At 40.6% G+C, this 11411-nt stretch overlaps 1 protein-coding gene across 1 annotated transcript; it reads right to left on the minus strand.

Annotated features, from left to right (window-relative positions):
• Positions 1-1943: 1943 nt before the first annotated feature.
• On the minus strand, positions 1944-8822 carry chia.1 (chitinase, acidic.1). The gene is made up of 12 exons (XM_020617900.1): positions 8788-8822; positions 8380-8456; positions 8263-8292; positions 7959-8163; positions 7380-7436; positions 7081-7246; positions 6072-6196; positions 5640-5763; positions 4191-4373; positions 2799-2915; positions 2458-2584; positions 1944-2279 (listed from the first exon to the last, which is right to left on the minus strand). The coding sequence occupies exons 2-12, from the start codon at positions 8396-8398 to the stop codon at positions 2071-2073; spliced, it is 1362 nt and encodes a 453-aa protein (XP_020473556.1). The 5' UTR covers positions 8399-8456; positions 8788-8822; the 3' UTR covers positions 1944-2070.
• Between the last annotated feature and the right edge of the window lie 2589 nt (positions 8823-11411).

The raw sequence follows: 11411 nt of genomic DNA on the forward strand, positions 1-11411 counted from the left end.
GCCCCTGAATGATCTTGTGGATGAAAAGACATTGATCATTATGGTTGAGGAGTGGTATGAGTGACAGCCCATAGTGGGCTCTGAGAGCATTGCCAATGAGCTGGCTAATGTTCTCACCTCCATCTTCAACCTCTCCCTCAGCCAGAGCATCATTCCCTCCTGCTTCAAGACCACAACCATCGTCCCCCTTTCCAAGAAGAGCCCAGTCACCTACCTGAATGACTACAGGCCAGTGGCACTCACTCAAATCATTATGAAGTGTTTTGAGAGAGTGGTGCTGGCCCACATTCAGAGCAATATACCGGACACCCTGGATCCCCTGCAGTATGCCTTCTGGCCCAACAGGGCCACCTCAGGCGTTATCGCTGCTGCACTACATTATTCCCTTTCTCACCTGGAAAATAGAGACTCCTACATCAGGTTACTAACTCACCCATAAACTGTCCACATTGGGTCTGCACCCCACCCTCTGTGACTGGCTGCTGGACTTTCTGACTGGCAGGCCCCAGCCTGTCAGGATTTGCAACAGGACTTCAGCCAGCATTATTATGAACATTGGCACCCCAATGCATCATCAGTCCCATCCTCTACACCCTGTTCACCCATGACTGTGTCACCTCCCACAAGGATAACATCATCCTAAAGTTTGCGGATGACACCGCAGTGAGAGGTCGCATCACTGGTGGGGACGAAACAGCCTACAGGAGGGAGGTGGCCGGTCTGGTATCATGGTGCGAGGACAATAACCTCACCCTCAACACAGACAAGACGAAGGAGATGACAGTAGACATGAGGAAGGAGAGGAGATCTCATCAGCCACTATTCATCCGGGAGCTTGAAGTGGAGAGGGTGAGCAGCTTTAAATACCTGGGCATCCACATCAATCAGGACCTCACTTGGACACTTAACACCACACAGCTGGTCAAGAAGGCCCAACAGCGGCTGTACTTTCTGAGGAAGCCGAGGAGGTTTGCCATGTCACGTAGGATCCTCAGCAACTTCTACAGCTGCATTATCAAGAACATCTGGACCAGCTGCATCACTGTCTGGTATGGCGTCACTACTGCTATGGACCACAAGCACCTGCAGAGGGTAGTAAAGACTGCAGAGAAGATCACCAGGACTCCACTGCCCTCTGTGGATAGCATCTACCACCGCAGAGTGTGCAGGAACAGACTCCTAAACAGCTGACAGGGGTTTACAATCAGGAATTACTTCATGTAATTCCACCTATACTGTTTACATGCTCAGTTGCACATGCATAATTGCACACCCACTGCTGACTATTGCACATGCAGCTCCGATGTAGCATACATTCTCTCTTATTGTGTTATTATATATTTTTTTCTCTTGCTTTTTAAAGTGCCTGGATGGCAAAGTAAGAATTTCATTGTACAGGGAAACATGTTTCCTACTGTGCATAGGACAATAAACACTTTGAACCTTGTTATGATTATGTTGTTATATAGCTAATGGCCGAATTGATAAAAGCTGCACGACTCTCTGGCCTGGCGACCATGGAAATGACAAGGTTAAATGAATGAACATAATTGCACATTACTAGTCAACTGAGTGAATGAGCTAATGATTGTGATGCATAAATGAAGTATAGGATTCCAATCAGCTACTACATGTGTTCTTCCTGAACTAAAGTTGTGCTGCCTTCAGAATGATAATATAGTGTTATATACACAATGTTTCACTGTGCAATGGATACAAATAATAGAAACACACCTTCAGTAGAATTAAGAATTAATATAGGGAAAGCAGAGTATAAAATTTACTTAATCTTGCAATTAAAAGTTCAAAATTTCTGTAGAATATATAGAATCGGTACATATAATCACATCTGTCATCAGGCCATGTCATAAGATTCTGTTTATTTTTTTAGGAAAGATGCAAAGAAGAATACTAAGAGAATGTGACAACAATTTACTCACTGGTTTACTTTCCATACTCATTGTAACCGAGTACATGAACTTAATAAGTGCAATCTATCACTCTGTTAGATGATTTTACATCAGATTTATTCATGAACTTTGAGTATACTGTAGTTCATGTTTCTGCAGCTCAGGGCCAGTTGCAACACTTGCAGGTGTCCCAGTAGATGAGGCCTGGCTGGCAGTGGTGCAGATAGGTGTGTCCCTGGAAGCACTGGAAGTAGGTGTTCCTATCTGCTGGGTTTGCATACAGGCCATCAGGGCGACCACGGCAGAAGTCATCCATGGGGTTCCTGGTAGTGGTAGGTCCAGGGGTGGTGGTGGGCTTTGGGATGAAGCCTGCACAGTCAGACATGTAGACAGAACTGTTATGATCAAAATCAACAGAGGCTAAATTGACACTTGATCACACACTGCACCAAAATTCAGAAATAGGTCTAAAATGGTCAAATAATAAAAGCCATCACAGTGAACAGAGATGGTATTCATTCGATGTTAGCTTAGCTACAGTGGCTACCCATGGACATCCTGAGATGGTTGGTGAGAGGATATGCTCCAGATGAGCAGAAGTATCCACCAAAGTCATCCATGTCCAGAGTCCACACATGAGCACCGCCCAGGTTGTTGGCAGTCATCCATTGGACCTACAGGATGACCACATCAGTACCAAAGATGCTTAGAATAACAACAGCAACAGATATATGTAACAAACCTAGAACCATTCTTGTTAGAATGCCACTTATTTCTTCTCCAAAAACATAAGAACATTTGATCACAGGTCAGAAGACAAGAATTTGAGCTGTTGCCTAATGGCATTATTATACTGTAACACCAGGTAGTCATGGAGCTCCTAGTTACCTTGGAAGAAAAGCTGCGCTTGTCATCATAGCCTACCCAGGAACTGCCATAGGTGGCATATGGAACCTCCTGTTCAGAGATCCATTGAACAGTGGCACTGGAGATGAAGGCACAGATCTGGTAGCACAGAAACAAAATGAGATGGGTTAGATCAGGCTGTACATGTGTGAAATTAAGGTGATCAGCTTTACTCATAAAAATATTTATTTGTTCAGGATGCATAACTACTGTTGGGTAAAATTATTAACAAAGTCATACTTTAAGGTTGATTCTAACATTTGATTGAATTAAGAGCTTAATTAGTAGAAGATTGACACTGTTTGTTGATTAGTCAACCTGTGTGTTTACTTTGTTTGTGTATGATTATTTTATCATAGTAAGAAAATGAATAGTTAGGATTTAGTTTAGAGCACACATAAGTTTGCCTACTTATATGTTACAGTTATGTTTATATAACAGCTTTGACAAGGAGGGTCCACAGATACTTTATTATCACCACCTGGCTGAAGAGGCCAGGGAATTTGGCGTCACTGGGACACCAAGGGTAATAAACAGAGATTAGACCTAAAAGCCAGGAAGAGGAGACAACTTCAGAGGCAGGACCATATACATATACACACAGGCAAGACAGTTTAATTAGCCAAACAGAAAGCCATGTCTCATATAGTGTAGTTGGTTGGTAACAAAGAAAGAAGTGAGTGTAGGAATTTAGACAGAGTAGAATTTCCTCCCTCTTTAGGAAGCTGCTTTTCCCATTGGATCAGAAAGGATGCAGGAGGAGGACGGATGGATAGATGGACCAATGGAACAGCACGAGAGGATCAGACCAGCCTACAATGGCACATTTGAAATTGTATAAAATCAACTGAGTTGAGGAGGATAGTGTTCCCTCTCGTCCTGAAGACGAGTTGAACGGTTTTGCTGTTGAGGTCAGGGCTTCAGATAGAGATGGAACCCAGAGCTCTGTAAATTGCTTTATTCGAAGGTCCATTCAGTTATGATAATAAATGTTTGAAAGGTGATATTTGACTCCGATTATTCTTCATAAAAGAACACGCTGCACTACCTAATCAAATGCAGATGACTGCGAATCATGTTGAAATACAGTGGAATTTAACTGTAGAACTATTTAGGTATAAAGAACATGCAACAGCATTTTAGGGGCAATGAAGAGGTAAAGAAGGCAGCAGTTGTAACCTCAGTACTTCTTGTATTTTGAATTGAGGGTGCTTTTTTGATTGCATATGTACCAATGTGGCTTTATAGGAACAGTAATGGGTGAGATTTTAGTGTCATTTTTAACATCAGTGAACACAGATGCATTATCCATTATTGGTGAATTTTTGACTCTCTCCGCATAACTCAGCTGACCATTAAATGAATGTACTGTACCTCATAGAAAGCCCAGAAGCCAGCAGTGCGAGTGTAGGGTCCAGCATCTGCAGGGCCATTAGCTAGTGCTCCGAGGCTACTAGAAGCACTGCTAAGGCGGTAGGTTCGTCCAAATGTGGAGAAACCCAGCAAGAGCTTTTCAGCAGGTGCTCCCAGAGCCAGCCAATAGGATATAGAAGAGTTCTAATGAAAAGAACAAAGGAGATTAATAGTACAGTATAAAACATATTTAATGTTTTAATATGAACACTGCATCACATACCTCACAGTAATTTTAAAAAAGTTGGCAGTCTCATTGCTTCAGCTGTGAATTAACAGGAAATTGACAATATTCAATTCATTATTTATAGGTCTAGCAGCTGAAAAGGTATATTTCTCAGGAGCTAAAAGGGGAGTGAATATTGGACTTACAGAGGGGTTCCTGAAAATCATACTTAGTATATCAACCCTAAAGTTTGTTCACATCAGTGAGATAATGGTAAACAGTCTTGTATAGCGCTTTTCTGTGTTTTGCGACACACTCAGAGCACTTTCACACTATTTGGCCATTCACCCATTCACATTCTCATACAGTCACACAGTCACACACCAGTGTCATCACTAGGAGCAACTGGGGGTTTAGTGTCTTGCTCAAGGACACTTCAACATGTGGCCTGCATCAGACCGCTGATCCTCCAATTAGGAAACGACCCACTCTACCTCCTGAGCCACAGCCGACCTGTGCATTTTAAACTGTGTTTTGGACAGTTTCTCTAGTGTGATGTATTCTATCAAAAGGTTGGTCCAGTGGTTTATGTTTAGAGGTTTCTTTAATTTCCAGTTTTGAAAGATTGTTTTCTTGGCAATAGCTAGAGAAATGAGGAGTGGGTTTTTGTATTTAATTGGTAGGTGGTTGACTTCTGTGAACTTACTGAGCAAGCAAAGTGATGGAGAAGGAGGGATCCTACAGCCCAAGATGACTTGGGCTAATATGGGCCTGGGCCAAGTGGGGCAGACTCCACCTTCAACAGAGCCAGCTCAACAAGACGTGTTTAGCTAAAATGTTGCACCAAGGAAACATCTTCACACATTCAGCAGTCACTTTTTATCCATAATTTCATTGCAGCAGGATTTGAAAATGCACTCTCCCCTTTGATCTTCTGATAAGGGGTTAAAATACTGCCTGGCACCAAGGGTCCTATGTTGCAAGCTAGGGAAACCACACTGACATCATGAGTTATGTGTCAGTTCTTAATGGCTCGCATCACCATACATTATCAAAATGTGGAAGATAAACAATGTGTTTTACAGTGCAGTGGAAACACAACTGCACTAACTCGGGAGCTGCTCCACCATGCACCCCACCACTCAGCATGACAAATCAAAAAACACAAATAGGTTAATGTCATAAAGTGTGTGTAGTTTGCAGGTGTCTGTCTTTTGTGTGTCTTTTGTGTGTCTTTGTCTTACGATATTGTGATGAATATATGAGCCAGTGTCCACAGAGCTGCTGTACAGTGGGCTGTTGTGTCCAGTAACTGGCTCCCAGTGTCCATGGAAGTCATAGGTCAGGACGTTGATGAAGTCAAAGTAACTGTTGATTTTGAAAGGTTTTCATTTTAGATCAACAGTTGATGTTTCAATATTGGTTAATGACTTTATGCAAAGTATACAATAAAAGGCATATTGACTGAAGACAGCCCTGCAATCTCTCAAAAGTCTGCCCTTCAGTAAATTCCGGTCTCACATTCGGGTTCTTGACATATTTCTTACCATGGTGTCCTTGATCAAGATTCTGACACTGATATCCCTGTTTTAGTACTGATACAGAAACTATACTTTTATGGATACCTTGCTTTTCTGAGCATAAAAATACATTGGGTCCAGTGAAATCAAACTTACGGTGAAATCTTATCAACTTCATAGGCTCTGTCAATGGTGGAACGTATTGCAGCTACATTGGCTGCCAACAGCAGCTGAGTCCTCCGGGTGTTTTTGGCCTCATCCTCAAAGGCCTTGGACAACTCCTGTATGCAGGACAAACAGAACAATTCAGCTTCGTCTCACCTGACTGTTTTTTTCTATCCTCTGTGACAATACTGGGTGGGCTTTGATGAAGACTGAAAACTAATGCATCTCACAGCAGTCACACACTATCAAACATACAACTAAGTGGATTCATTAGTCTTGTTTGTTATCTCCCATGTGAAGTTGTACTTACAGGTAAACAATTGAAGCCTAATTAATGCTGAACTTATGTTCAGCTATGATTTGTAGGAAATGCATAGAAGTTAGTGTTTACAATGTTTACCACCTTTAGTGTGTTAGCATGCTAACATCCTCTGGGGACCTTGAAGGTCTGTGCAAAATTTCATAGCAATCCAGCTAACATTCAAGATAATTCACTAAAAAATGAAAAATGTCAACCTCCTAAAGGTAGTCAGGATCATCAAATTCAATAGGACGCAGCCTCTAGGGGACCATGAATATCTGTTGAAATATAGTATGTCAGTCTGGACCAAAGTGCAAGATTTACAGACTGACATTGCCATTTATAGAGAAATGTTGCTAGTATGACTTGAAATGATAACATACTTATTGCTTACTGGCCCATACAGGGTTTTACCTGTATTTCATCATGAGTACCACATTTTTAGTTAACATGTTTATTGTGAGTTTAAAAATATCAGCAGTAAACTATTTTGGGATTTGGGGCCAGTCTTTAAAGTCACCACTGCATGTGTAGAACTAGAAACACATTTGAAACCCAACAGCAGTGAGATGAATGGGCTTAAAGCATAGCAGCATTTGCTGAACTGGTATGGTGATGAACTGTAGTAATCCTCACCTCTATTTAAATTAAGGTCTAATTTTCAAAAAATATTATTGAAAAAATGAAGGCCTTGCTAACCTTGACCAGCAGAGTGAACCTTGCTTTGTCCTCCTGTGGGCTGCCATTGTGTCCAGGATATTCCCAGTCCAGGTTCAACCCATCAAAGTTATGGGTGCGCAGATAGCTAATGGCTGAATTGATAAAAGCTGCACGTCTCTCTGGCCTGGCGACCATGGAAATGAACCTGGAGGGACAGGGAAATGGAAACTGTGGCAACATTTCTAGTGCTACAGAGGGAGGTTTATTACTTGTGAGCTGACAGTGTATCTAGCACATTGAGGATGTGTGTGAGAAACCAGTTTAATATTTGGACATACGGGCTCACTCCATTGAAACTGCCTCCAACTGACAGCAGAGTCTTCAATGCAGGATTGCTAAAAGCAGGGAGAAAGTGAGAGAGCATTAAACATCCCAGAGTTTCCAGTCAAATTATCTCTGTTATCACTCCAGATTTCATTCTATTGTTTGTGGGTTTATTCAAATTAAATAGTGATAGAACATTCCTATACTGTAACTGTTACACCTTAAAATCCAGTAGTTATTGGTACTTTTCAGATGCACACATTATTTGCTGTAGATGTAAAACAAAAATAAACTTGAGATTTTTTTCTTAATTGGACAAACCTTACTTCCACATATAATTTAAATCTTATTGTACTTCTTACTCTGATCATATATGCCTACATGTGTAAACTTCTTGAATACTATTTGCCACTGCAGTTTAATTGGCTATTGGCAAATACTGTTGGAGTCATTAAAAATCTGCCTTGTCTTATTTTAATTTGAAAAAGGAAACATTTAATACTAACACTACATATTGTGTGCTTTAATCTTAAAGAACCCACATGAACTGAATGTTGGTTTTCAGATTGACTGTACACACTGTGGAAACTCACAAGTTCTTGAGGCTGTTGAGTCTGGCATACTGCTGCTCATCATTCCACTCTATGGGGCTGATTTGGTTGAAGCTGTTGATGGTGGCCAGAGCGTAGATGACGTGGGTGCACAGCAAGGGGTCGACATTGTCTGAGGTGAATCTGCTGTTGCCAGGTCTGTACTGGGCCCAGTTGGTAAAATGGCATGCCAGCTTACTGGATGAAGCTGAAGGAAGAAAAGCAATGAAACTTTCACTCTCCATGCATTTGCTCTGAAACAATGATAAAGAGGAATTAATTCCTGTAATACAAAATAAATGCTTACCCATGTGCAGAGCGAGTAGAATGCCCAGCACTGAAAACAAGAGCGAGAGAACATATGAACAAAAAGGAAACATACAGGTGAAATAAACATAAAATGAATTCCAAAGAGAAAACATACCTGTCAGGAGTCTTGCCATTGTGCTCTCTGGAGATCTAATCAATTTTCTACAGCAGCAGCTGACCTCTGAGCAAAATCTGATATAAGATTGTAAAAGATGCGACCACTGCTGAAACTGTTAGTCCATTAATGAGTCAACAGAAAATTAACAGATGGAAATACTGATCATGGTTTTCTGTCTTTTATATAATAATACATTTAAAGGCTTTAGATTTTTTCTTATACAACAATAACTTTAAGACCCTGCTTTGATCTGATTTTGGCACTTTTGAATTCCAAACAATTCACTTATTATAAGCAAAAATTAATCAATAATGAAATGAATTCTTAGCTATAGGTCTACATGCAACTACTAACAACTGCAGTACAATGTAACCACAAATCCAGACAAGGTGATTATTTCCTTACCTTTCTTCAACAGGAACAGATGCAGAGTACAGAGCTCAGTGGCACTGAATCAAATTTATATTTTACTTATTAATGACTAATAGCTGGTGGCAAAGTGCAGCAGATAAGAGCTGAACATGGTGGGTGTCTGGCTGACGTGCTGAATAATCTCGGTTCCAGGGCAGACTGGGCGAAGTCTTGTTGAGAAACAAGCTATCAGTTCAGTTCTACGTCACAGCCTACTGCAGTGATAACATCAATTGTATTTCTGCATTAATTAAAAATAGGAAACAATGATTTATTAATAATGAAGAGTTCATAAATGTAATCATACTTAAAGTACCTAAATCTCAGTTTGCAGCTTCCTGCTGGGAATTTTGTTTTTATCTTCAGTTGAATGTCAGCCTCTGGGGTCAGGACCTACGATGGTTTGCTCATGATGGCCCTGGTTGACTAAAGGAGCCCTCTAATATTTTGATAAATGTGATCGTTTGTAATGTTACACACTTACCCAGATGATTTGACTGATTTTGTCCTCTATATGGACTCCATTTCTGGCATACATTGTGCAGTCAGTGAAGATGCACAGTTGGCTCCAGTGTAACCGATCCATAGTGAGTTTGTTTACATCCATATGGTCATATTCACAGGTTTTTGAGTTACCCTTGTTATGTTTTCCTTGTGTAATAATATTCATGAACAACATTTTTTCCATGTTTGAGATGAAAACTGACATCATGTGTTATGGTTGGCAGTCTGGCTTCCTGTTTTGCGCTTTTATTTTGGTTAGACTTCTTGTCCTATGTCACCTCACTTGCCCCAGCTTTACTCCAGTCACAATCACCATTCATTGTTTCCACCTGTTGCTCATTATCCCCTGGTGTTCTCCCTATATATTGTCCCTTCTTTTGGTCTGGTTGCTGGTTCATTTGGTCTCCATGCTAAATTGGCCCTTTCATCTGTGTATCTGCTCACCACACCCTGCTTGTTCTTGTAGCTCAGTAAGTGTCTCCTGATTTGTTTGGCACTCGAACTGTCGGTCCCTTTCCCTTGCCTCACCTATGGACCCTGCACTTACCTGCCATCTTGGACTTTGGTTTGTCCACCTGACTGTACTGTTTAGAAGTGATATCCAATTGTCACCATGACACCTTTTATAGAACCACTTCATCATTTGTATAGAGTATTAGTTCATTCAAAGGTTTGGTTTAGTGCCATCTGGTGGTGAAATAGTATGCAGCAGAACAATGTCTGAACTAGAGAAATGCGTTTCCTGTCAAAAATGCGTGTGGATGCTAATAAAAGCTGAAAGATTGTCCTGAAAATGCCTGAAACAGCTGAAAGATGAGAAGAAATGGCTGAAGTTCTTTGAAACAGTTGAGAAGAAATGGCTGAAGTTCTTTGTTGAATAATCTGAAGGATGAGATGCAATAAAGTAGGAATGGCCTTGAAGAGCTGAACATTTTGATACCCGAATGGCTTTTCTAGCTGAAGGTATGCTGAACTTATTAAGATGTGAAAATAGTCCAATAGGACTGTTAGAAATTAACCCAATTCTTTTGTTGGAAGCATGAGAAGTGAAGACAGGAGAGGACTGTTTAAAATCAACAGAATGTTTGCTGAAAGTCTGATCACAGGTAGGTCTTACAGCGCTGAATTCAGAGAGACAGAGCTCCCGCAGGAAAACCAGCTTCTGAATCCTGAATTACGTTTTTACAACACATTTATCTTCTTAGGCTGCTCTGCCCTGGACAGGGATGCAACCTTCAATAGTTCGTGATCCGTTTGGTTATTTGTTCTGAGTAGGTCAACCCCTGCCTTCGCTTGCTTGCTGATAAGTGATCTAGACCGCGTGCGTGCGTGCGTGTGTGTGTGTGTGTGTGTGTCTCTCTGGCACCCTGATCTTGATCTCGAGGTGAACTGATCAATGGGTGGCCTGAGTTGCAAATTTTCAAAATAAAGATAAATATTTCAAAGGTATGAAATTTAGAAAACTTCTGAATAGAAGCATGAATGTCCTTGAAGAGCTGACCATTTTGATACTTGAAATAGCTAAAAGTATGCTGAAGTAGAATTTTCCCATTCATTTGATTGGGCCAAAATTTTCAGAATAAAGCTAAATATTTCAAAAGTATGAAATTTAGAAAAATTCTGAATAGAGGCATAAATGTCCTTGAAGAGTTGAACATTTTGATGCCTGAATGGCTTTTCTAAGTGAAAGTTTGCTGAACTAGTTGAACCCCAAAAAACGTACAGAAAAACCAGAATAATGACTAGAAAACTGCATTTCCTGCCGCAAATGCGTGTGTGGATGCGAATTGCTGAAAGATCGCCCTGAATATGCTGAAGACTTTGACACCTGAATGGTTTTGCTAGCTGAAAGTATGCTGAAGTAAAATTTCCCCATTCGTTTGAATGGTGCAAAACTTTCACAATAAAGCTACATATTGAAGAAATATGGAGTTTAGAAAGGTTCTGAATAGAAGCATGAATGTCCTTGAAGAGCTGAACATTTTAACAGCTGAAAGTACTCTGAGCTAGAATTTCCCCATTCATTTGAATGGTGCAAAACCTTCAAAATAAAGCTACATATTTCAAAAGTATGAAGTTTAGAAACATTCTGAATAGAAGCATGAATGTCCTTG

The sequence above is a fragment of the Monopterus albus genome, unplaced genomic scaffold (assembly GCF_001952655.1).
Source record: "Monopterus albus unplaced genomic scaffold, M_albus_1.0 scaffold196.1, whole genome shotgun sequence".
In the NCBI taxonomy this organism is placed as follows: domain Eukaryota; kingdom Metazoa; phylum Chordata; class Actinopteri; order Synbranchiformes; family Synbranchidae; genus Monopterus; species Monopterus albus.

Bases quoted from the DNA above. Each gene is read 5' to 3' on its own strand.
- chia.1 (XM_020617900.1), bottom strand. The intron at 7,437-7,958 runs GTGAGTTTCCAC...CCCTGCTTTTAG, and splicing joins CTCAACAGCCTCAAGAACTT to CAATCCTGCATTGAAGACTC. The intron at 5,764-6,071 runs GTAAGTTTGATT...CAAAATCAACAG, and splicing joins GAAGTTGATAAGATTTCACC to TTACTTTGACTTCATCAACG.